The sequence below is a fragment of the Lineus longissimus genome, chromosome 3, assembly GCF_910592395.1.
Source record: "Lineus longissimus chromosome 3, tnLinLong1.2, whole genome shotgun sequence".
NCBI classification, from domain to species: Eukaryota; Metazoa; Nemertea; class Pilidiophora; order Heteronemertea; family Lineidae; genus Lineus; species Lineus longissimus.
Genome location: NC_088310.1, coordinates 26,262,201 through 26,288,659, shown reverse-complemented (window position 1 = coordinate 26,288,659; position 26,459 = coordinate 26,262,201). Strand labels below are relative to the sequence as shown.

The following is a 26,459-nucleotide window of genomic DNA, read 5'->3' as shown; positions in this document are numbered from 1 at the left end:
AATTGACTTGGTTTACTAGCTTACCTTTAGGCTAATGTTGTTTGAGAGTAGAACATTTATTTAAACTGTTGCCCAATTAAAATGTCAAATGTACTGCTGTACTTTGGTTATGGTAATGCATATCACTACAGTTTCTTCTGCTTTTCATGTCCTTTTTCTCTCCCATTGTATGCAGAAACAGTGTTAACTCTTAGCTGATCAGTATTTTCCAATGCAGCAGATTTTGAACTGTTATTTGATGACTATTCTCTGTGTTTTTCAGGCGATGGAAGATGGGCATGGTCGTTACGGCCCTGAGTGTGACTGGTGGTCGCTAGGTGTGTGTATGTATGAGATGCTGTACGGAGAGACGCCATTCTATGCGGAGTCGCTAGTGGAAACATACGGCAAGATTATGAACCATGAGGTAGGTAGTTAAAGCAGTCAGTTCCCTGTAGCGTTCCTATCTATTGTCCCTACCATGAGCAGGTTGCTATATTTTGACTCAGAAGTGGGCACAGCAGGATATGTCTGGTGTCAACCTATGGGACCAAAGGTATGGAGACAGAGCACGAATGTAGAGTAGACAGCAGAGTATATCTGCCATTCAGGATTGAATCTGAGGAAATGAGTGCAAAGTTAAAAGACAAATAGATTTTAGATGGGCACACGCTCAATATAAAAAACCCCATCATTTTCTAATGGTCAATACTGTCTTCATTTCAGACACGGTTTGAGTTCCCAGCTGACATCGATGATGTATCGGACAACGCCAAGGATCTTATAAAGCGGCTTATATGTAGTGCCGACCAGAGGTTTGGTCAGGGGGGCCTGGAGGACTTCAAGAGACATCCATTCTTTGGCGACATTAACTGGGAACGAATAAGAGACAGTGAGTATGGCCTATGACATTTCACCTTGTGAATCACTCAGGTCAGATAAGATAGAGGGATAATTTGATCAGATTGAGGATTTCATTTCAAAGCTTTCTGTCTGAACCTTTGAATAAGGGACTTTTATCAACTTGTGATTATCTAGAAGTCTCGACTTAACCAAGCTAAGGTCTGAAATGCTGCTGTTCTGTGGTAGTCTGATTGGTTATTCATTTGGGCATATCAGAAGAAAATATCTTTTTGGGGCAAAATATTGACCAATTACAGCGAATCCTAACTTTCTCCTCTCATGTTTTCAGTGGACCCACCCCACATACCTGATGTTAGTAGTGCCACAGACACTACCAATTTTGATGTAGATGAAAACGAATTTAGACAGGTAACTAGTATTTTATCTCAGTTTGACCACAATTCCATATGACAACTCACTGCCTTTTCCTCTTCCTTGAACACATGGTCTCCAGCTCCGCAATGACATCGTCTGTCTGTTTCATTTCCAGGATTCTCTGCCTCCATCAATGCATGCTGCATTTACTGGCCATCACCTCCCCTTCATAGGCTTCACGTTCACAAGGGACAGCCAGTTATCTGACATGGCCAGTCTAGCCGACAATGTGCCGAGTACAAACAATCTTGAAGAGAAACCGGACAGCTTGTCTGCAGCAGCGTTTGAACGAAGGATACAGAGGCTGGAGGGGGAGAAGAAGGAGTTGCAGAGGAAACTTAATGGTATGATTAGGTTATTTACTACTCAAGACACTTCCAGTTTCCACTTCTCTGATCATGTTGAGATGTACAAAACACTGAGAATGGCTATGCCAAGGCAAGGAAAACACTCCACAGAGAGTTAAAAGAGTTGAAAAGTGTCTATTGACATGCCTTCCCAAAAACTAACAAAAACTTGACTTATTATTGAGAAAAATGGAAAATTTTATTTTTTCTGCCAAGATCAATATTTTGATGAAATTTGTCCCTTATTTGAGCCATTTTCTCTCCACCAGATGCAACGAGTAAATCAATCCTTCACAGCACTTACACATCGAATGAAGCGCCCGGGTCGCCCGGTCAGAAACCTGGTGCTGAAGCAGAAATCAAACGACTTCAGGACGAGCTTGCTGCCCTTCGGAAGGAAAATAGTGGTGAGTGGTCATATGCTCAGTACCTCAGCAGTTTACTCTGCTTCAGTGTATTCTACTGGTGCAAAACCCAGTGCTTTTGTGCTGTCTTTCATGCGTTTAGACTCATGAATGTTTGCAGAGGGTCACTCTCTCATTCACTGAGACTGTCAGCAAGGCCCTTCATTCACCACAATGGTTCAAAGCGGCCATCTCACCCCAGGTCATTCAGTGCCATGGCCAGATAAAGTGCCCTGGAGACATTTTGGTGCAGTGATCTGTGACAATTTTCACATTCAACATAAGTTTCACTTTTGCAGGGTGCTTTGGTTGGTTTACTCAGCTTCATTTGTTTGTAGCGTTCCATTTGAACTTATCGGTCTCGTCTTTCCCTCACAGATTATCAGTCTGACTTCGGAAAGATGGAGGAGGACCTCAAGAATGCCTTGACGGCTAGGAAAGAAGCGGACTCGATGTCCGGCAAATTAAAAACAATAGACAAAGCTAATAAGTTACTAACGTCGGAAAAAGAAGACTTACATAAGGTATGTGCGGCACCAATGGAGATTTCTGTGGTTTCTTGAGCTCTGCTTGGTCTATAGATGACGTCACTGCCACATTTGACTACAAACGCTTGGCCTTAGATGGCTGAAGGAAGGCTTTATGTCACTTAGCTATGTGACTTGAAGAAGACCTAATGTCTCTCTTTACATTTTGTATCAATTTCATTGTGAGTTTGCTCCATCTTTAAGGAATTTCAAAATCTTCAAGAGAAGTATAAGATCCAGACGAAAGAGTTGAAAGATGCCTTATCACAGAGGAAGTTAGCCATGGAAGAATTCACAGATATGAATGAAAGGTAAGTGAATCAGCCTGTCACAAGACATTCATACGGTCTCTGTCCCCTCATTACCCGAGACTACAGGGTTGGATCCTGGGTTGGAAAAAGGTGGCATTCGTCCTGAACCTGTATCTTTGTTTTAAGGCTTATGCCCTATTTGTCCCTTGAGTTTTATTTGTGCACTTTCAGACTGGCAGATCTGCGATCACAGAAACAGAAGTTATCCCGCCAGACACGTGACTTGGAGGAGCTGCAGGAGGAGTCTAAACAGAAATTGGATTCAATCAAGCAGGAGCTAAGAAAGGTGGAGAAGTCAAGGAGAGAGGTATGTTCTGATTGTACATCTTCCTTTATACTTGTGTGAAAAGTTCTATCAAGTTGGACTGGACGTTGATTTATACTGATTTTGGATTTGTTATGATATTGCAGCTCCAGCTGAACTTAGACGATGCTCGTTCAGACAGCAGTAAAGAGAAGAAGCTGCGGGAACGAGCAGAGCAGTTTGCACGGGAAGTTGAGCAAGAACTTGAGACAGTGAAACAGCGCCAAGTGGGAAGGTCAACTAGCATAAATAGTTTAGAACAGACACAAGAAATAGCAAGGTAGGTTGAAAAGATTTTTCCCGCATGCAGATAGTCTGTTGTTGTGGGCTGTGAAAATGATACCTATCTGTTCCTGATCCCCTTAGTTCCTCTTCCTTTGATGATAGGCCTAGATGAGCTTTTATGACCTGACATTTGTGATCGTTATTTTCAGATTAAAAGCAGAGCTTGAACGCAAAGATGTTGAAATGGAAGAGAGGCTAGCAACACTTGAAGTCAAGTACAGTACTGAAAATAAGAATCTCAACTACCAGCTTGTCGAGGCTGAGCGTAAACATCACGATTACTTGGAGGAGATCACCTCTCTGCGGGACAGGGTCGAGGCAGTGAAGAACAAGAGTCAGCGGGACGGCCAGGATGCTTTGATGGAAGCACAGCAGCGGGCTGATCGGGAGAAGGTTCACCTCGTCGAGGAGAATAGGAAGTTAGCCAAAGACTTGGCTCTGGTAAGGATCAGTTTATGATTCTCTAGCAGTCTAGGAATAAGCAATTGCAGATTACACTTTGTTATGATTGCAGCTGAACTTTGACAATGCCTGTTCCACTCTGATTCTCTAGCAGTCTTCTACCCCAAGTGGCCATCAATTTTGTTGCGATCCTGACTGCCAGTTGCCATCGAGGTACATGTAGCCCACAGAGCAGCATGTTATTTTTCAGCAGGTGAAAGCTGTAACTGATTTTTCCTCTTGTGTACTACTAATACAACTGCCATGTTGACTTTTTTTGCAGCTTCAAGAACAAATGGAAGGTAGCGAGACTGAGAAGAAACAAATGGAGGAAGAGTTGAAGCTGCTGAATGACAAGAGAGAGTCGGTCATCCATTGGGAGGCACAGATTGCAGAAATCATCAACTGGTAAATAATGTGTTTATTTCACAAGATATTGTTTGCTTCATTGACAGAACAACAACGTACTTGCACAGGGAGAGGCAATTTCAGTATCTGACTGTCTCCATAGCTTCCAAACAAGAAAATTCACCAATCAACTCTAACTAGAAAGTGATGGCTATTGTCAAAGTCTGAGTTTTACCGTTGATAGGTTGAGAGATTAGACTATCTTGACTTACAATCATTCTGTTTCTAGGGTTAATGATGAGAAGGATGCGCGAGGTTACCTCCAGGCGCTCGCCTCCAAGATGTCGGAGGAGCTGGAGGGACTGAAGGTGTCCGGTGGGACAACATCTGTAAGTGTATGTTATCGTTTTGCTTACCCTAGGTTCCTCCAATCAAACTGCTGCCTCACTAACATTGTGCGCGAATTGTTGAAGAGCCAATATGGCTATTTGTTGACGTAAAATTTTGTGAAACTTCTCTTGTTTACTTGTGCCTGGATTAATCTTTCTCACTGCAGTGCCAATATTACACCGTCATGATTGTTGGCAATTTGCGGGCCATCTCGGTTGGGTGCCGATTGGGCATATTGGTTGTGTGAATCCCATCTTCAGTCAGGAAGAGGGGAACATCACAAGCTGCTGTCAACTTATATTTGTATATTCATCGCCTGCTTGTCCATTTTCAGACGTGGAAGAACCGTCGTCTCCAGAAAGTGTTCAAATCAGACTACCTCCAACTTCAATCGAATCTTCAGAGTGAGCTGCATGCTAAGCAGACCATTCAAGAGGAGCTGAGCAAGACTAAGGAACTCTATCTAGCAATGGAAAAGTAAGTGAGGTTATTTCCTATATGCAAAATATTGTTTGAGAGTGAAAAATTATTTCACCAGGGTTTTTGAGTAAAATTCAGCACAGTGTACTTGACCACGAATGACGGGAAGTGCGAGGTCCACATATATCCCTTGACTTTTAATAATGAGAGTTTCTTCTTTGCAGCAAACTCCAAGAGGCTGAGCAGAGGATCTCAGAACTTGAGAATGACCTTGACAATAAGAAGAAGGAGAACGAGAACATGAAGAACAAGATAGACACAACAGAAACATGTAAGAATCAATCATACGAAATTCGCTATGACATTTTAAAAGGACACGTTATTGATGTCCAATTTGACTGTGCAGCTTGACCTGTTATCTGATCCAGTGAACCGATTAGTTTTGTTTGGTTGTTTTTCCCCATCAATGATCGTTGACAACATTTCTGCTCTTTCCAGATACATCTGACCGACCGGACTCGCGGTCGTCATTCTTACGCTTCATCCGAGAGCAGACAGCCCGGCTAGAAGAGGTAGGTCTACCATTGCATCACTTGATGTGTAGGGCCTTTCTTCAGTAGGTCAACACAGTAGCTTTCACCTTATCAGATATGTTCTTAAAGACCCACCTTCCCTTTTGTTGATGATCACATTTTGCAGAACAGCCACTGAGTTCATCTTTGCCCGAAAGTTGGAATCAAATCGCTGCTTTATTGGTTAGTCTATGGTGCAGCCAGTTGGGGCTAAGATGGGTGCATGAGACTATCAGTACAAAACAAGGGCTAAGGCGATGGCATCACATATAAAACCATTGGGATGTCATCCCAGGTGATTTTCAGAAAGAAAAGGTGAAGTTGCTCAAATTTTGTTGAACCTTTTCGTTTTAGCTGAAAAGGAAACAATTACTCACACAAAGTTTAGTTACCCAGATGCTTGTCGTCCCGAAGGTAATAGCCCTGGTTCCCATGATTACTATATCTATTGGTGAACACACAGGAGGGGATCTTTAAGGCTGGGCACACATTTTGTACTGCACCTGGTCAACCCTGGTCGCAACAGATTTTGCCTAGCGGTACTTCGTTGAGCACAGCTGCACCGACTCTTCAGCACTGCAGTTTTATTTCGATGGCACTGAATATTGATACCATTTTGTGATTTTCTCCAAACAGGTTCAGACACGTTGGAGCTATAAAGTTAGCAGTGGTTTTTAAATGCATGGGGAAGTTTGAGTGGGGTGATCAAATAGATACAGTTCAATAGCCATGTTGACATTGGTGATTTCAGTTGAAAGATAAATTGGAAACATCAGAGCATAAGGCGACAACGTGCTTGGTGATACCCATTCTCCATACAGACATGACATTCAGACATATCTCTCTGTCACAATTGGCTACCATCTTGAACCCAACACACACACTGCATGATGTACACATGTTTGCACACAAATTTTAGACTATGATATGAAATTGTTTGGTAATGGAAGCCAATCTCAGCAGGGTCGGAATTGACTTCATAGAACAGTCATGGAAACTGCATGGAGGATGGGTGTCACGTTGTGTGCTCTATGTGCTCATGTCTGTTTCACAGTTTTGCACTTTGGAGTCTATTGAGGCCATGAAATGCTAAACTTGGAGCTGTAGTTTGATCACCCCGAGCCTGGTGTGTCATAGAGCAGCATACTAAACTGGAGTGATAATATGCATTGGGTTGTGTGGTGCATGGAATTCTGTTCATAGAGACCGAGTCATGATGTATAGTTATATAGTGTGAGACTTAGGATTCTGTTGGACTCGTCCGTAGACTATAGGCCTACAAGTGAAACTAAGGTATTCATCAAAATCTTTAGTGTTTGGATAAGAACTTGTGTATCCTGCATGGATTTGAACAGTTTGCAAATGGGTTTGCTTCTCGTCACATTGGGCTGGTTGGGTGCTTTCTATCAGCATGGAAATGACAGGCTATTGCCTGAAAGTGCTTCGTATGCTGTAGGTTTGGTCATGTGAGTCAGAATTGTACAGCTCATGCTTGTTTCAGATGTCTGACGCATTCAAGGTATGAAAAGAACATGGTTAACAGAGCTGTATTCATTCAGGAGCCGTTCTCCCTTGACCTGTGCATTCATCTATGCATCATTTTTTTCCATCTTTTTTTTCACGCTACACCATTTGACATCCCAAGAATTTCAGTTGGTGGTTTCTAATTCTCAGGAAAGGTGATTTTGCATGCAGGGCCTACTCCCTTATGTCTGTGATACAAAGTTGTGAAAGTTAGAACCATTATCTGGGTGCATATTCCGACTGTTGAATTCAATGAATGTGCCTTTCTTTAGAACAGAAATCACACACTATCATCCGTGGGGACATCTCGCTTCTCTGTTTTCTGTGGCTGATTTCACAGCCCCTGGTTTGACTGCTTCTTGTCCCATTTAGACTAAGGGTATAGGTGACGAGAAGCAAGCCCATTCCATTTCTCCTCGAAGCCAGTCCTCATTTTATATCTCCCTTCTTTCACACAGCTATTCGCTCGAAAAGGTGACAACCCGACAAAGGCCGGGGCGTCGGGAGATTCTGTCCATAAAGAGGGCGCCACCTCAGTACCTGGTGGCACTCTCTCAGTGCCCAACTCCCCTCCCAGCTCACCCACTCGCAGCCGACTCTCCGAGCGACGGTTGTCTCGAAGACAGAGCCGACAGAGGGTCGTGATTAATAGCTATGAAACATATACTTAAATCACCAACTGAGATAATTTTATACTTTTATATGCTGTTAGTACGCATTCAGTTTTAATAATCCTGTCCTACATTACGACTTGGGACCTCTTGGTGTTATGTTGTTCAACTTTGGGTACCGGTATATGGGATAAGCCTGTATGACACTTGGCCAGACTGTATGTCTGACTCACAAGAGAGTTACTTCAATTTCTTTCCCTTTGTGTTCCTCAGCAAGATGTATTCATTGCTTGCTTCTCTCTGCCTTTGATGCCATGTCTTAACTTTGAGGTATAGACTGGCAAAACAATAAGGACTACCTCATGTTGGACTGTTTGCTTTGTTTCGTCTCTTTCATTGATTTGATTCATTTTCGGTTTGGCTTCTTTATCAACAGTTCTGTTCTCTCATTGTTTCAAGCAGTACCACTCAGGTGTAAGTCTGCGTGACCAATAGTGCCAGGTACTGTGAGTTAGTGGAGGCACCTGACTCCGGCCCACCTGGCTCCTGCCTATAGCCACCCTTTAACCAGTTCACTATGAGACGACTTCGATATTATTCAGTTGGCTACGGCATCATTTGCAGCATTGCGAAACGTCATCTACTGTAGTGAATGATTAAGACGTGGAGGTGATCACTAAGTACAAATTACCTGATTTTCAGACTAAATACCACCCTGCATCTGTTGTAGACTGTCACCCTTGAGATTCCCTTTGCCATGACTTGCCTCCATTTTCCGGTTTGCCTCTGATTGTATTACCTGTGGACTTGTCATTTTGTTCTGTTGCCTCTAATACTTTCCCATGCATGCTACCAAAGCATCAACAATGGACTTTAACTCTGTCATTATGTTCCCCCTGTACTCACTCCCAAGCTTTCGTTTTGTTGCAGTTTCCAAATTCTCATGACAATATGAGCCAGGTTGGTACTTGTACAAATCATCCCTCTCTCTGCCAAGACTGCTTTGACTGGTTCTTTTTGTGCCGAGGGCAACATTTTTGTTGTGTTGTCACCTGCACAACTAGAGCAACCAAATTTTGAAAGTGTCATTTCTTTATCTCTTCAAACACTTTTAAAGGTTGCTCAACGTTTCTTCATGAAACGGCCTTGTTTTCTCTCTGAGTTCACTGTCCCTAATGCACTCTCTTTCTTTCCCCTCTCACAACATCTGTCTTTAGTTTTGTCCAAGTTCTTCAGAAAAGGAAGTTTGAAGTTCAAGTGAAGTCAGGAATGGGCAAAGGTTAGGAAACAAGATCTGAGGAAATTAGAGGAAAGTCCCAGGGAAAGCCACCCAAGAAAAAGAAAACGAAAATTCTCATTTCTCAAGAACCTGGACCAACTTTCAACTCGACTTCTGTTTAGTTCAAACTAATACTCATAACCTGTTGTTAGTTTTAACTTTGATTCCAAGAGAGTTTATCAATTCAACATAAGTACTGTGCAACACCTGTCCAGGGGTCCCCCTGTATAGACATTAAAGGGGATTACTGAGACAAACTTGTTCATATTTTAGCCTATCTGTCAGAATTGCACTGCTACTGATACTTTCAGTTAGGTTTACACTACACTGGAACCTTCCCTTTGAGGAATGGACAGTTTACATGGGTCCTAAATTGGTCGTTTCCATTCGAATCGACCTCTGTAATAGAGAGAACCTGCTTCTTGGTCTGTCTCTCCCCTCCTTCCCTTGCACTAATGACTGTCCACCACATTTTACTAACAAAATGTGTAAAAAGTTTAGCATAGTACTAACGAATAATCAAATCCTTCCACTGTGAATCGTTTTCTGTTTTATGGTTTAAAATGTCATTGTATTTTAATCTACGTGTCGGGAAGATTATTGCCATTGGCATAAACAAATGCCTGGCTGATAATGAAGGGCTTGTGACTTTGACTCCCTGTATAAACCCATAGAATATTCATGACAAAATCATTTATTAAGATCCTTCGTATTTTTCTGACCTGAAGCCTGCTGTCTAAAAACTGCTGACTCCTGGCCTATGCGTCATTCATTTCATCATTCCATCATCACAGTTTAGCTGCTTCATTGAACTTACTTCCATTGCTCTTCTTATTTCAGGCACTGCATTTTGATTTTTGCCTCTAATAAAGCATTCTCCACAAAAGGAAAGACCCAAATTGGAAAAAGGGGGCGGGGCATTTTGTTAAGAGTGTGGTCATTTCAAAATATTTTTTGAAATTTTTCTCAATTTTTTTCGAAGCAAACTGAAACAACTGAAGAAAAATTGAGTTTCACGCATGGAAATTTGAGTCTTTCCGTCCTAGAGACTGCTGTGCATCATGCCTTGTGCTAGCATCTAGGTTGCACTTGCTTCCTTTAAACCTCCCTATTGGCTTTCATTTCAGTCTTTTGGTGAAGGGGAATCGTACCGAGATTTCGAGTACGGGAGCGGGGAATTCTCAAATAGCAACGCACCCTCCTCCCAGGCGAGTCGAAACTCCTCGCTGGGAAGTGTAAGTTTATACATGGTAAATATTAGCATGCGTTTGCTTTGCTGGTCGTGTGGCGCCCTCCGGTGTCATGCGACCGACTTCCTCTGCATGTGTGTTATGTATTCATATTGTCATCTTGTCATTTTGTCACCATGTATCATATGAACCTATACTCTCATTGTGTCATAAGATAAAAGAAAGTATACCATCATCCTTGTGTATTTCATCTCGTGGATACGCCTTAGGCCGAAGTTACATAGACCTCATTCGTTCATTTACCACGAGTCACTTTCCGGGTTTTTCTTTCATTCCTCGGTGAATGCACGCCACAAGGCCGTGCTTTTACAGGGGAACGAAAGCAAAAGGGGAAAATGAGTCCTGGGAAATGAACGAATGAGGTCTATGTAACTTCGGCCTTATCGTGTTTGTGATTTATGGAGTAAACTTGTTACATCTTTGTATGAACAGCTACTGCTTTTTTCCCATTTTGATCAGAACTTAAGCAGTGTCATATTTACATGATAAGTATGAAGTTGGATTTGGGAGGAGTATTAGTTCTATAATAACTGCTGAATCGTCAGTTTAGAGGAAATGATGTTGTGACTGTTAACATGTTGTCTGTACTTGATATTGTGGCAGTGTTATGCGTAGAAGCAAACAGAATGCTAAAACCTCAATGCATGAGCTGGTGCAGACGCGGCTGAATTCAAACAATGCCATCACTTCGCAGATAGACTCTTGGTCACTTTGTTCTAAGATGACAATGAATACAGCGATGCTTCCTTGCTTATATTCTGTGTGTTGTTATTCATTTATTAATGTCTCTTCCATCTTTTTCCCCCACTTCTCAACTACCTCTGGTGAGTTCGAGTATATTTGAATCCCTTTGATAATGATAGTGACCATTGCACCTAGATATAGGGACTTCTTGTATGCTCTCTGACCTATCAATCTTAGCAATAGCCCAGGAATAGTGCATTTTAACAGGCACCATATTTCTCAGAATGTATTTATAAATAAATTTTCTCGTTCCCCTCATGCATCCCTTTGAAATGGACTTGTCCTTTTCAACTTGTTTCAGCAAAGACAAATCTGAATACAACTAGGTACTTCTTGTACCTGGCCTTCATTTCTCCCCCCCTTCATTCTCACTTACTAGTGCTTCCACTCCACTGTAGAACTCTAGATACTTGCCTTAGACTTAGATTGCTTGCTTGCAAAGAGAGCACGCTTGCATGTGATTGCCTATAGTAGGCCTATGTCTCAGTTGCTACAAAAATCATACTTTGACCGTCCTCGCACTGTTGTTGCGGCATATGCTTGAAGCTTAATAGTAAGACTGATTCATATTTTCATTTTATCATCTATCATCCTTTCAAAACAACTCACAAGACATGCTTTTAATTCCTGCCCTCTAGAAGAATTAACTCCAGTTTCAGTTCCTTCACATGAACTAACTATCGTATGAACTTTGATTCGTTGAGCAAGAATTGTTTTTAGAAAATGACAACAGGGAAACAAATAACCTTGACTGTGACCTTGTTTATTCCAGGAACAATACCATGATGCCGTGCAGAATCAAGATGGCAAGCGTTCCACGGATCCGGCGCCGTCATCTCCAGCTCTGGCGAAACCGACAGTCCAACCTCCGCCTCCTCCCGCTGCTTCACTGTCACAGCAAGCCCAACAACCTAAAGCTCATCGCTTCGTTATCCGATCTTTCAGTTCGCCTGTCAAGTGCCAGAAGTGTACGTCGCTTCTGGTCGGTCTCCAGAGACAGGGAACTATCTGTGAAGGTACTACTTCTTAGTTTGTCATATACCTCTACTACTAATGGTTACCAGAAGAAGATGACCATCACTCATTGACTCTTTCTCATTACAACTACTCTAACGACTCAGCCAATAGAAATCAATGTAAATATCAACAAAGCACATCACGACACGAGGTCGCTGATGGCGTATGTTAAGACGTAGCATAGCGCAAACCAGAATCTCTGTTAAATTTTATATAAAACCTGGTTGATCTTTGGATTCTGTATCTCTTTGAAAAAGTGTCAAATACACGAAACGTCGAGAATACGTAGATCGTTGCTTGTGTTTTATTCGCTATAAACTACTCTAACGACTGACATATTCTATTCGTGGTTTCAGGTTGTTCATACACCTGCCATGTTGCCTGCACGGAGAAAGCACCACAGGTCTGCCCAGTACCCAGCGATCAAGGTTAGTAGGAAAGGAAAAGTTACCTGCTGATTTTGTCAGTTATTTCTCATTGTCTCTTGAATTGGTATTGTTGTACTGTTGGTCAGCAGGGGTTGGTGCTGCTCCTTGTCTTGTCTGTTCAGTTGAAATAATGCTCTGCTTGCCAGGATTGGTGTTCACGTAAGCATAATTGTAACGAAATCTGAAAAACCTTCCTCGTGCCCAATGCCCTAAAATAAACTGCCAGCAGAATCAGTGGACCACTTGATGTAGTGAATGTAACTATCACTGCTAATGAAGAAGACTTTGCTCTAATTTGACAGTGATATTTCCTCTACAGGCAAACGTCCGATGGGTATTGACCCCACACGAGGTGTTGGGACAGCCTACGAGGGCTATGTCAAGGTACCAAAGCCTGGGGGAATACGCCGAGGGTGGATGAAACAGTTCATCGTCGTGTGCGACTTCAAGCTTTTCCTCTACGATATAAACCCAGACAGGAATGGCCAGACATGTGTCTACGTGAGTGAAGTCCTTGACATGAGGGATGAGGAGTTTGAAGTCTCATCTGTCCATGATCAGGATGTCATTCATGCAACTAAGAAAGATATACCAAGTATATTTAGGGTGAGTAGAAAGGTCCTGTGAATATGTGTTAACAAACACCTCACCTGAGCTTGATCTGGTTCCGACAAAGAGGTGACCAGACCAGGCATGGGGCCCACGATCCTTGATTTGAGAGTTGTACACCTTACCCAGTACCCAACATGCTCATTTGTCCTTCATATTGACAGTTTGCGTAAGATCTTCTGACTTGTGTTCCAGGTCACAACTTCCGAGATGAATCCTCCCGGAACCAAATTCCACGTTCTAATGCTAGCAGACAGTCCTAAGGACAAACAGCGCTGGGTTGGCGCGCTCACCGAACTTCTCAAAATCCTTAGGAGTACCAAACTATCTGACAATAGTGTAAGCAGTACAGCTAACCGCGTAGGTATTGGGTTCTTTCCTCTTTCATTCGCTGCTTGACACATTTGTTTGTTAAGCAAGGATGACTAAATGTGGTAGAGCTTTAAGATTTCAATCAGTTCTCTCAATTTCTGTCAGAATCTCACGACTCTCTTTACCTTACTTCGGTACTCTGGGCGTCATCTGTGGTTATTGTGTGTATCAATTTAACTGAATACTTCTCTTTCCTGTGATTGGTTATGATCTTTGTATCTTCTCAAATCCAAAGCTTCCATTCTCTTGTTGGCAACCTGTTTCGGTCAATAAGCTTTTGTAACAGGTGATTTACTCATTCTAATACAATTTCCAAGCCATGAGCTCTTGCTGTTTATCATGTCGTTTGTGCTGGTCATGATGGTTGATAAAGGCCCTGTCACATTGCGAGGCGGTACTCAATAGAATGAATATACTGGTTAAGGCCACCATAGACACTCTTTTCTCTAATGTTTTCTAATGTTTTCATTACATTCTGTTTGTGTGTTGTGTTTCAGGTTTTCAAAGCCAAAGAAATCTACGACAGTTCATTAACATTACTAAAGAATGCATTATCTGCAGCTGTTATAGGTAGGTGATTCCAGTATTCCATGGTATTGCAATCAATGATGTGTAACTTCTGATACCATCACAGTGATGTTTTACATGTAAGATTCTGGAAACATTCATTCCAATTTTAACCGAGTTGATAATCAGCATCCCCTTTGAGACCAGCACTATCTCATGCAAACTCAATTTCTTTCCTTGTTACTTTCTCTCCCCTAATCAGACTAACATCCTTTGCTGATTTCAGATTCCACGAACCTTTTACTAGGAACAGAGGAAGGCCTTCATTGTATAGATCTAAATAAAGATGGTGAGTTCTTCCAGAAGGAGGGTGAGTTACCAGATTATATTATTTGCCTGCTTCTGGAGGTGGGCATGGGGTGGTATGATGGTTACCTTTGAAATGTCGCTTTGTCTATTTTTGCCGGGATTTTAGACCCAGGCTTTCTACAATTTGACCTTTTTGTCTTTTTTTTGGTAAACAGTTGACTAGTGCTGTCTTACATGTACATAGTGGTTTACTTTTCTTTAGTACTAAACATTTCTTTTGTATAAGTGTAGTAGACGTCTCAAACATGGACCCCCTTGACCTGATTGCTTTGTTTCCTTTCCTTTCTATGCCTATAAAATTTTCTTGGATTTTACTGAAATTTTCAAGTTGCTTGTGTACATATGAATCTGAAATTTTTTATTCTTCCCACTATCCTGGGTGATTTCTGATAAAACTTGTTTCTCGATTGCAAATGAAGTGTGTCCTGATTCAAAATCGCATGTGCCTGCCTGTACTGTGACTATAGTGCTCTGCACTCGGTCTAAAATTAGCTTTCTAGAAAGTACGCCATGTTGACTTGAGTGACATGAAGATTCAGACAAATTTGATGACACATCTCTATCACATATGCAGAATTATATCTGAGATCCAGGAACCAGTGATTGTTAGGTCATGAGAGTGTTACTATCTTCTGCTTCTCCACATTTGATGTCCAGGTCATAACATATTCATGCGTCTGTATTTCAGCTGTGACAAGAATAGGAGAACGTAAAAGTGTGCAACAAATCGAGATAGTTCGAGGAGAACAGCTGATTGTAGTCATATCAGGTGGGTGGTCAACAACTTCTGTGGAGTTGCTTGTCTTGTAATTTCTAAGCAATCAGTTGAAATGGACCATTTGACCTTTGTGTGGAGAGCTCAGTGCCCCTGTTCTGGGTTCTTGCTGTGACTGTGAGCTAAAACTACATGTACATGTATCTATTTTGAAGCTTTTCTAAAGTCTGTTATTTCTGACTTGCAGGGAAACAGAGGCATATACGTCTCACGCCACTAACAGTATTAGAAGGCTTTGACGTGGAATCGGTTAAAATTGCAGAGAGCAAAGGATGTACGACATTCTGTACTGGATTAGTGCGCCAGGGGACGAGCACGTGTTTGTGTGTGGCAATAAAGAGAACTGTGGTAGTCTATGAACTGAATCGAACGCGACAGCGTCATCGGAAAGTCAAGGAGATCTTATGTCCCGGGCACGTGCAGTTCATTGAGATGATGAATGAGAGGCTATGTGTGGGATACCCATCGTGTTTTGCCCTCTACAGCGTGCAGGGGGATGGTGCTCCGATATGTAAGTTGGCTCAGAACGTTCAAGTTTGGTAATAGTCTGATATCAACTATTTTAGAGATGACTCAGATAGTCATCAGACCCAGTGTATCCCGAAACCTTTCAGTAGACCTGAACATTATCTGTAACTTTCATTGAATGACTGTTCCTGTTCTTTCAGCTCTTGTCAACCCTGAAGACCACACGTTACAGTTCCTTCTACAGAGTCCCATGGATGCTCTGTGGGCCGTTGAACTTTCAGATAGAGAGTACCTTTTAGTTTTCACATGTAAGTAGATGCAGGCCTTATGGCGTCCGCTCTCATATCGGTGTCATCATGACTACACAGCGATGTCTATTGTCCAGTTTAGTATTCTACACCGCAGACTGAGAACACATTTGGTCCATGATCAACCAGAGGAGAATATGCTCAAGTTCTGTAGCAATATGTGCAGTTTCCTAGGAGGGAAGAGCTACCACATCTAATGTTTTCCTCTTCCTTATCTTTCAGATCTCGGTATCTACGTGGATAACACCGGCAGACGGAAGCGTCTCCACGAGATCATGTGGCCAGCTCTCCCCCAGGCCATTAGTTACAGTGAGCCTTATCTGCTCTGTCACACGGAGAACGATATCTATGTGTTTGATGTCAACACGTCCGAGTGGATACAGACGATAACCATCAAGAAGGTCAGTCCTGGTTAAACTCACTCTGAAGATTTCAAGTTGCCATTCCGCTTTGTTTGAGAGCAGCTATAAAGGACGTCACTATGGTCCAAACTTTGATACCTCTGGCACAAAATTTGAAATATTTGCCTTTCTGTGTGTACCTCATTCCATTAGAATATCTATCACTGAAAAGGAAGCACCACATGTCCGAGACCTGGTGTAAATTTCTTATTCCAATTTGTTTCTGTTTCAGATGAAACCCCTTGATCGAGAAGGTGCTATATGTCTGAGTAATGTCCCAGACGTTGTCAGATTGGTCTACTTAAGAAAAGTCAACTTAGGTAAGGATAGACTTTTGGACATCGACTCTTGACTTTAATGTGGTGTTTTCTCATGGCGTTTCTAGTACTAGTTCTTAGCTGTCAAGGTACCTTTCATGACTTGTCTCCGGTGTCCTTGAGCAAGACATGTTACTTGACATTTCTCTTCTGTTGAGTGAGAGGTAAAGCCCGCGATTTGTCGCAGTTATTTATGATTGTTTGTCATTTGGACGTTTCAGAAGAAGACAAGATTGTGATACCAGACATCAGCGGCAAGCAGAGACTTGCCGCGCGGAACAAGACGAGACGGTTTTCTTTCAAAACAAAGGAAGAGGAGAAAGCTGCCAAGAGGTTTGTAATATATTTAGTTACATTTTCTTGTAAAATTGCAATCGGTGGGCTCCCCACAACAATGAGATATTTCTAACCTTCCCACCTTCACCATCCACGACATCTAGTAACACATGGTTCTTTCTGATTGCAGTAGTCTGGAGCGGAAATCTCGGTTGATCTCTGGGCCATCTAACTTCAGCCACGTCTCTCACATGGGTCCCGGCGAGGGCATGCAGATGCTCATTGACCTGCCTAGAGGAGCTCATACAGCTGTAAGTAGAAGCTTTTTATCTTGGCTTTCAGATTCTATATGTGACTTCTTCCAAGCGTAGACCTACTGATCTCTTTCACTCTGCACTATGAAACAAGGGAAAGCATGTCTCTTACACTATGGTACATAGAACCTACTAACACATGGTGGAGCTGTTCAAAGATTGACTCCTTGTCTAACTGATGTTTCCGTCTATTCCAGGCTGTCGCAGAGGAGGAAAAGAAACAACGAGTGATGAGTATGTTCCCACCAAAGGCCGAGTCTACATCCTCATCATCATCTGTGTCTAGTATGGGCAGAAGACCCATCAGTATGGGCGGATCACATCATAATGGTAGGTAGTCAAACAGAGATCGTAATTCAGCTCAAAACCACACCTTTCTCAGCTTGGGACTTCAATTTCCTCGGCTCTGAGGAGTCGTTCTTGGAGATAATTCAAAACTGTGGACAAAGTCACGGGTCCCGAAATATTGTTAAACTGTCTGAGATGCTGTGTCTTTTCTCTATTATAAGTCCTCTCATGACAGTATCAACAATGGGCCCTACTTGGCCACAAATCTTCTCTTTTTATGATAATGATACTTTCTCTAGCTTTCTGAGCTTGAGCACGTAGCTTGCTGCTAGTTTGTCTTTCGCTGACTTTCTCTGTCAGAAAACTAATAAACTGCACGAAGACCTCTCTTCTCAATTCATCTAGATGATTTCATCAAGTTCATCATAAAAGGTAATTTTGCTCCAAAGCAGGAATGCCTAATAAAGTGACTGAACATGCCCCTCATCGGCATCTCTTCGATGCACCCTCCCACCGAACAGCTAAGCATCTGCCCTGTTGAAATATGGCTTGTTTTTCCAAACCATCTTCTTACTTGCAGTGCCTCAGTAGTAAGGCAATCAACTTCACTGGTTGGTGCCATTTCTTAACCTTTCTCTCACCTTTATCATCTCTTCTTGTTGTTCTCCTTGCGCTCCAACCCAGTCAATTGTAAAAATGATACATCATCAACATTTTCTAACGGTTCTTACGTTGTAAAGTTGGGAAACTTTCCTTGTGCAATCTAACAAGCCTACTGCACACCTGTTGTGCAGTGATTAATATCCATAAGCACCATCTATATGCAACCTTGGTTTGATCAGAATCAGGTTGCACATGGCAGAGTTCAGGGAGAACTTGTCCTAACATCTGGAGTTTCCTCCAGTTACCTCATCTTCTGCCTTGGTACCAGTATCAGTAGGCCTCTCATACAATGTGTCTGGGCAGAAAGATGTATCCCTGTTGGATTGGGGCTTTCAACTATCCCTGGTACATGCACTTGGGTTACCCTCTTACACAGCTTGTGGTGGAGTATATGTTACAACAGTTATCCAGGTTTCCTCCCATAATTGGAACATAACCTAGCCCAATCATTAAGCCTTAAAACACTCAGTAATGAACGACTGCAAATGTTCAGTACCCCCATCCATATTTTGTCCTGTGAGCCAATAATGAGTCAGATTACCTCACGTGCTCTCGGCTCAATATTTGAAAACAATGAAAACGGTGATTTGACCTTGGGAGATGGTTTTACCTTGACCTTCATATTTCAGGCACTAATGACCTTGATGATAGAAATGAAAGTGAAGCGTAGCAACCCAAAGTCAGTTTGAGTGCCCTGTTTATTGTAAGCCCTTGTCATGTTCACTTATGACTAGATATAGTGCTGGTTATATCGGTTGGACACTGCTTTGCCAATTATTCAGTTACCAATTAATTTTTCGCTTGTCTGTCAATACGATTTAATTGTTTAATCAATTCTTTAGCTAAAATAGTGATTGAAGTAGTGATTGACAGCTAATTAAGTATATGCTAATTGATTGATCAACAATTAATATCCTTGATAGATAAGTAGTGTTGATTATGTTGATCCATAATCCATTGTGGGAGTATGGTTTAATCCTGGTGGTCCTAGTAGATGACATAACCTCGGGTCTTTGGTCATTCAGGGCTTTCATTTTGCATAGGACCATTTTTTATATGCATTCACCTTTTCAGGATGAGAGCATGTTTTTCTTAATTGGTCCCATTTTTAATCTGAGCTGACCTTGTATTTTGCACGCATGGAAGAAGGGTCAGACCACTCATTTATTTAAACACATTTAAAGGTGGTGGGGGTTTCTGGGGTCATTTCAGAAGTTTTTGTGGTCTGCCTGGTTGGGTGAAATCATGTTGTAGCAAATGTAGATCTGTAGAATTTTAACTTAGTGAACAGGTTTGACTACCGGTGCAATATCACATGTATCAACAATTTGTTGGGGTTATAGCACCCTAGATGCATTTGGCCTGGTTAGTTCACGTGCATGTGTTTAGCGATCAGCAAAAACTTGTGTCCGAAGGCATGTAAGGTTCTTTGGTACCCTTTAAATATGAACTCAGATGTGCTTCTTTACATATCATAAAGTTGTGCAGACGATCTTTCTGCTCCCTTGCTTCTCAGCTTCCCTCCACTTTACAAAAACACCCTCTAAAGTCTTACATTCCAGGAATGTGTCATGTCATAGACTGGCTTTCTCTGGCTTCTTTCTTGACTTATTCTAATAACGAGTTACACCATCAGACTAAACATCCTAAGCCATCTCTGTTTATCCATGCTTTCTAGGTACCGGTAATCCCTTTCGGAAAAAGTCTACTGGCTCTGACGCCAAGAATGCTCTGCCTCCTCGGCCAAAGTCAGTGATGGCTTTAAGCGGGGCCCTGTCTCATAACTTCCCTGGAACTCTCTGAATGGTAGTAACTTTACCTATAGCGTCTGCCAGGAATGAAACAAGCGTGTTTTCTTAACCAACCATTATATTAACCCCCTTTGTTTAGTTCCTGCCCAGATGTATATGTTTTGACCTGTCAGTTACTTTTTTGTACTGATTCTTATTAACCTTCGAGTCCTCCTCACCTTGATATGACCTTGATTAGCAACCTTGACCTTTGTATATAAGTTCAAGTATCAAGTCAAGATGAGGTGGACATTACTATTTATTCAAGGTAGTGGTGTGGTTTTCACATTAGTTTCCTTTCTGTGAGTGCATTCAAAGCTCTTTGAAACCTTTGATAATGATAGGTTGAGGCAGGATTTGGATTATTTTCAAAGTCTGTTGAAATGTGCAAGACTCCTCAGCCTATTTCTCAAATGAACTGATCAGTGTTTTCCCTCTTCCGTGGCCTCTGCAACAAAACAATTTTGGTGCTGGAATTGCCATCGCACTGAAAAGCCAAAACACAAAATTTCACCACTACCAAATGTATTTATGCCTGCCCCGCTTCCTTTGCCATAGCCCCCCCCCCCCCCCCCCCATCGCTAGCTCTGTCCAGTCGCCTCCTTCACGTTGAAATCATTCCTTGCAGGAAACCCCCAGCTTAGGAAAAATTCCCCCGGTAGCAAGAGTAATGAACCCCGATCCCTGTCTGCAGTTCCAAGCGTCTCTCCAGATGGCTCCACCAGTTCCTCCCAGGACCCACTCGCTAACTTCCTGGCATCACCAATATATGAGGTAAGTCCCCCCTGCTGCACCTTTGCCCATTTCAAATAAGCCTGCAGGCCACCTTCACTCAGAAATAGCAGAAGAACTGATTCAGATTTCTCCAAAAGTGGATCTGGTCTCAGGGCCCATTTTTTGCTCTGATATTATCTAAGGTAGCCAAGGTTCACTGTTGACAAAAGGGTCTCTTGAAAGAAGACCTAATGAGGAGAATGTTGTCTTGAGTGCAGTGACCAGACCTCAGACTTCCCTTGATTTTGTGCATTACTGTAAACTGTCATGAGGCATGTGGAATGTACAAAAAAATGTCTAATGTTCTTGCATGCCCTATAATACCTTGTGATGTGTGAAATGTCAGGTTGTGTGGAAATTGATAAAAAGGGTTGATGTGACAAAAATACTTAGAACTCAGAAAATAAAATTTGAGAATTGTAGCAGCCTTCAGTTTTAATCTTGAAAGCTATCTGACAAATCAAAACATGAAAAATCTCAATTATGATTTACTGTCTTGAAAAGGTCAGAATCCGAATGTCTAGATGTCCAGTACCTGAAATGAAGCTTGCCCTAGTTGGAACCTAAAGACCCTGTCAATTTGTCACATGTTGCTTCTCAAGTGCTCACATAACCGAGGTTGACTAACTGCCAATATTTGGTTTTCGTTTCTATTTGATTTCACAGTGCATGTGTAAAATATGAAAATATGAAACCAATTTCTGTTTGTGTGGAAGTTACTAATGCGATTCATTTCACATTGCCGTTTCAAATCTTGACAATGCCAGACTCTTGTACAACATTCAGAGACATTACTTCAGTGATCCTAACCATGTAGAAATTTACCAATTGTAAAATCTCATCTTCTATGATCTTGAATGATAAATGCAAATCAAGACTATTTTGTGTTATCTAACGATGAATGCTCGCTCTCATCCCACCTCAGCTGACATTGAATGGTTGCTACGATGTGTAACACCAGGTGATAATCTGTCTTCAATTATTTCATTATGTATGCATGGTGTGCTCACATACCAATCTATCACCTTCAGTATACTGACACCCTAGCCTCTGACCAGATCTGTGACAACTTGTTTAGAGGCAAGCTCATGAAACACTCTGCTAACAACGGATGATTTGCACGAGGCTCCATTTGCCAGTCGTCATTTCAGAGCAGAGGAGTTGACACTGTTCTGTTGTGAGTTGTTAGGGTGGCAGTGTTCGATCCTGGTGTTGTTCTACTGGTATCATCAGCACACCTTCCCACTGTTTACAATCACCCGTGTCGTCTGCTAGTATGACTTGTTTACTTTTTGTATCCTCCTCCACTGAACAAAATGGCTGCTGAAATGACCAGTTTTGATTTGTTGCAACAAACTGATGTCTTTGCTTTTGCTTCAAACTTATGACAATTAGTTGATTGTACATATTTCGAGAAGACAACTTTATTTTTGTCTCTGTACCAAACTGTGGTGTTAATATTTTAGTTGTCTTCGTCCGGAACTAAAGACACCTTGATCAAAAGTTTCTGTTAGGGTCAACAAGAAAGGATATTCAGTTTAGAATGACCTTGAGACCTAATTGTTACACTATTCACAGCTTATATGTTACTTTTGCATTTTACAATCTATCATTGTTGTCAAATTGATGTTAAACTTGTTCTTGAAAATCCAGCTTTATGATATCAGCTTCATTTTGAACCCGTCTGATTTTGATGGAATTCACTTATTTTTGCTTTGTGTCACCTTATATTGGTACAGTACATTTACATACAAGTGTCGAATTTCTTGAACTGTTCAGTTTTGTGTGTGTTTATCCAGCTTTGGTGTAAATCAGAATTGAAAGCCTCCAGGAATGGCCTCTGAATCTCAAGTTGTTTCAAATCATGGAAAGCGTGTGCTCTATAAAAGAATGGGACCTAAGTGCTATGTTAAAGCTTTGACTTTGATGGATTTCCCTTACATTTCTTGAGATGTGTCTAAGGTCCAATGTTAATACTTGTGATTCAAAACAAAAGTCATAATGTTATGGCTTTGTTCTTTGTATTCTTGTGAGCTTGTTGTACCAATGAAGTCAGATTGAGATCGTGAATTCTAACTTTAATTCTTGGCTGTTTCAGGATTACGAATTTGAAGAGAGTTCTCGGCGGTCGATTGCCTCCAATGAGAGCAGCAACGTCAGCAGCCCACCTGGATCCAACCGCCAGAGTTACTGTGATGATTCGTAGCCTGGGTCCACACATTGATGCTTCTGTAATGATTCGAGCATGTCGGTTCTGGGAGAATCATTTGAGGATTCCTATGGAAATATTTTGGAGGGTCGTCAGTCTACACCAATTGTGGGCCATGTTTTTGGACTTGTGTTTACCTCGTAAACTTGTGTCTTTTCAGGCCAAGCCTGGTGGGGACTGTGTCTCCAAGAGTATGTTGTTCTATTCACTAATCTCACCTGTGTTCATTAGCAAACAACAGAAGTGTGTCCTGTTGGCTGGTTTCATTACTGGACACCAGATGGAGATTGGGTCATTCTTGGGAAATATTGAGATACATGGTAAAAGACCAAGTTTTTTTCCCCGGGGAAGTTCTTCTGGCTATTTCACATGAGACACAGGAAAGTCTGTCTGTTACTTATGCCGAAGGTTTCTCTTGGAGGGACCAGAGAACTTTCTCAGACACAGATGTAGACATTCAGTGTTCTCTTTCACTTGGTTCCTGGATGGGGCGTTTGGGGTAATGGATGCAATAAGTGGCATGTATTTCCAATGTGTGATAATGTCTTGTGTGTATTTCCGACGCGGCTTCTAAAAGGTAGCTTTGTTAGGTTGTCTTCTAGTGATGGTGCCACTATATCTGATCATGTCAAGTTCAAAATAGCAAGGAACAGGACCTATGTACATTGTGTGTATGTTGGTGTACAGGTGTAAGTTCCTAGTTAGTGTGATGGAGATGTACGTTCCAGCAATGGCCTGCTCTTTCTGACCATGATCTTACTATGTGAAACAATCCGATACAGTTAATAGTAATGATAAGTAAACTTGTACAGACTTTTTCAGATGTATTTTACAGTGCTGTGGAGCTGTATAGTGTGTATGTACTGGCGATGTAACTACTATTTATATGCTTTTAGACAAGAATAATCATAGGTTATAAATGTGTGTGTGTCCTGTTGTGGACATGCGTTTGTATTTATTGTGTAATAAAAATGTGAGGACTTCTTGTCTGATACACTTAGAGCAAATGCTGCGACATGCAATCTGTGTAACTTGGTTGGAATCTAAGCTTCGTGCATTTCTAGCTTATGTCAGGTTTACATGCAATCTGTGTAACTTGGTTGGAATGTAGGCAAAGCTTAATAATTTAATTTTTTTTTCAGAATTTAGGCAAATATCCCTAGGTGTCTGTTTAAATGGCTTCTTGCTTCAGTTTCTATGGTTTGAAAGAATTGTTGCCTGCAACTCGAATCCAGTTGCTGTTTTGTATTGTTAGTGTCAGCCAGAAAGGGAAAGTATGTTTATGATCAAACAGTTGTCTGAAAACAACATTGAGCTTGTCTGGAATTGTGTATTATCAGGAGGGTTCGAGGAGGTTTTTACCTGTACACACACGAACTGACTTGAGGCAATAAGGATTTTTATGACCACACTTGCTGTAGACAGCATACACATGTGAGGGAATATCACCAAGAGTTGATAAAGACTAAGAATATGGAGGTATTGCAACAGCTCCTTGTCTTGTTCAAGATACCAAATTCTGACATTAGTGTAACAAATGTTATTTTATTGAGGTCTTAAAACCCCTCTAAGATATGGACCCCATATTGCACCCTTGTACAGCACATCTAGGGTTTTATACTCTGACATATGCCCTGTATCTCCTATGTTTGGGGGTTCAGTGCGAAATGAGGTTTCATTTTGTTTGTCTTGGTTAAATCTTTATCGTGAAGAAATGAAGATAACTATTTTAGTTCAGCAAAATTGGCGCCACCATTTCTGGCATTCAAGTTCCAAATTCTTAGTCTTTATCATCAATTCTTTGTATCATGTAACTAATAAATAACATATTGATAAAAGGACAACTAAGCATTTATGATGGATTTGTATATAAAGTAAATGTAGACTGGTAACACTAGACTAATTCTAAACTTCACTAGTGCATAAAAGTTTGTTCTTGACTGCAGTCAAAATATGGGCTGTATGACCCACTCCAGTTTAAAAAAATCAGTGTTGAGTTCAGTTTCAGTGTCAATGTCATCTTTGATTGATATTCAGTGATTATATTGCCAGTACCTGATTTAAAGAGGGCCAATTCATGCAGAACGTCTGCCCTGTGTGTCCTTGGACTAGTCACCTTGTAGCCCACCATGTCTACAGACAGTAGATGATGTACATAGTGTAAAGCACCTGCAGCCTGGTGACGTTAAGTGCTGGTTTCACGTGGCAAGTGTGTATGAATTGTATAGTGTAACCGTCACCAGCACTTGCTTAGTTATAATTAACACCGATATCCTCAATTAATCCATTTCTCTGTAATACACTGTGCCTTTGGCATATCCACAGAAAAGTTCAGTTTGGGTGCTATGAACACAGGGATTTTCAGGAAAATCGACATTTACAAATGGAAAAGTTTGACAGACCTTATATACATGTATACCAGTCATATCATGGTTTATAATGATAAGATGTCATAGTTATTATCTGTCTGGGCTTTTACTTGGCCTGGAAGGTCATTACCTCTCAGGGCTTGGTTCAAACGAATTGATATTTCCCTCTTCAAGTAGTGTAAAAGAGTAGGATGTTCGAGGGAATTTAAAAGGTTGCCTGGGTCACTTGCTGCGGCGGTAATGTCATTCTGTGGAGTAATACTAATAAGGTGCCTGAAAGATGATCAAAATGAGCCTGGCATGACGACTGGCAGTTGCATATAACTGGTAACGGTGTAGGTACCGGCAGAAATCGCTACCACAAACACATTTCCTTCGGTGTGTTTTTCAGCCATCGTATGATGTCAACATCACTCACTAGTTAGAAACAGGAGTTTCCATGTACGTTATGGTAATGCGATTCTGAAGTCAATTGATATCTCACTGAGTTAATGTACATGTTATGTGTTCTAATAAAAAATCCTATAAATTTTGGGCTAATTAATAATGCATTCGGGAAATGTGGTTAGTAATCAGTGTGTGTTATTTATAAGCGAGTCGCAGATGTGGCTGATACCCTTGCCACCAATGTACTTAAGTTTGAGCTTGATATTGTGCAAGCTCCTCCTAGATATGCCATTGTTTTGTTAAGGTATCTTTTATTTCAATAAACCATTGTAATGTATTAAATGAAGACAGTCTTTCCTTTTTCTGTTGTCTTTGTGAAGGACTTCCTTGAGGTGGGCTGATACGCAGTGGGAGTTGCTGAGCTCTTGTGCAGAGTCAGGTAACAGTGAAAATAGGAGTTGATCTATCAGCAGTGCTGGCTTATTAAGCCAGGGGGTATTGTGTCAGGTTTGAAACAGCTTCCTCAAGGTCTCCTTTACTGGTCTTTCCCATAGTGTCATGTACAAAAAAACACCCTTATTACAATAGTTATATAGTCGTACTTCCACCTATCAAATCCCCGTGTCTTTTGCGCTTACACCTATGAATTGCCGTGTCTAAATAGACCCGTGTGTCAAATCCCCGTGTCTAATAGCCCCATCGAGCTCGATGGGGCTAATCGGGGGCTAATTTAGACCCGTGTTCAACACGGGTTTTTTGGTAGGTGGAATCTGAATAGACACGGCAATTGCAAGTTCTAAGATC

At 41.5% G+C, this 26,459-nt stretch overlaps 1 protein-coding gene across 19 annotated transcripts in view; it reads left to right on the top strand.

Annotated features, from left to right (window-relative positions):
• The window catches only part of LOC135484426 (serine/threonine-protein kinase MRCK alpha-like), a 40,943-nt gene extending 14,942 nt beyond the window's left edge, over positions 1–26,001 (top strand). Inside the window, exons 7-41 of one of the 19 annotated variants that reach the window (XM_064765870.1) lie at positions 263–406; positions 706–871; positions 1,172–1,251; positions 1,373–1,601; positions 1,874–2,011; positions 2,387–2,532; positions 2,740–2,846; positions 3,018–3,153; positions 3,258–3,430; positions 3,585–3,876; positions 4,160–4,284; positions 4,514–4,613; positions 4,949–5,091; positions 5,259–5,365; positions 5,533–5,606; positions 6,243–6,266; positions 8,672–8,701; positions 10,148–10,270; positions 11,787–12,030; positions 12,388–12,459; positions 12,779–13,065; positions 13,264–13,428; positions 13,938–14,010; positions 14,234–14,317; positions 15,005–15,085; positions 15,279–15,602; positions 15,760–15,867; positions 16,090–16,268; positions 16,501–16,588; positions 16,807–16,918; positions 17,052–17,172; positions 17,373–17,505; positions 20,545–20,690; positions 21,616–21,651; positions 22,789–22,874. In XM_064765870.1, coding sequence (XP_064621940.1) covers positions 263–406; positions 706–871; positions 1,172–1,251; positions 1,373–1,601; positions 1,874–2,011; positions 2,387–2,532; positions 2,740–2,846; positions 3,018–3,153; positions 3,258–3,430; positions 3,585–3,876; positions 4,160–4,284; positions 4,514–4,613; positions 4,949–5,091; positions 5,259–5,365; positions 5,533–5,606; positions 6,243–6,266; positions 8,672–8,701; positions 10,148–10,270; positions 11,787–12,030; positions 12,388–12,459; positions 12,779–13,065; positions 13,264–13,428; positions 13,938–14,010; positions 14,234–14,317; positions 15,005–15,085; positions 15,279–15,602; positions 15,760–15,867; positions 16,090–16,268; positions 16,501–16,588; positions 16,807–16,918; positions 17,052–17,172; positions 17,373–17,505; positions 20,545–20,690; positions 21,616–21,645 — 4,584 coding nt within the window. In that variant the 3' untranslated portion in view covers positions 21,646–21,651; positions 22,789–22,874. Of the gene's footprint in view, positions 1–262; positions 407–705; positions 872–1,171; positions 1,252–1,372; positions 1,602–1,873; positions 2,012–2,386; positions 2,533–2,739; positions 2,847–3,017; positions 3,154–3,257; positions 3,431–3,584; positions 3,877–4,159; positions 4,285–4,513; positions 4,614–4,948; positions 5,092–5,258; positions 5,366–5,532; positions 5,607–6,242; positions 6,267–8,671; positions 8,702–10,147; positions 10,271–11,786; positions 12,031–12,387; positions 12,460–12,778; positions 13,066–13,263; positions 13,429–13,937; positions 14,011–14,233; positions 14,318–15,004; positions 15,086–15,278; positions 15,603–15,759; positions 15,868–16,089; positions 16,269–16,500; positions 16,589–16,806; positions 16,919–17,051; positions 17,173–17,372; positions 17,506–17,868; positions 17,896–18,043; positions 18,075–18,755; positions 18,830–19,804; positions 19,933–20,544; positions 20,691–21,615; positions 21,652–22,788 lie in introns of those variants that run through there. The other 18 variants (XM_064765876.1, XM_064765861.1, XM_064765866.1 and 15 more) reach the window with 18 other exon arrangements.
• The last annotated feature ends 458 nt before the right edge of the window (positions 26,002–26,459 follow it).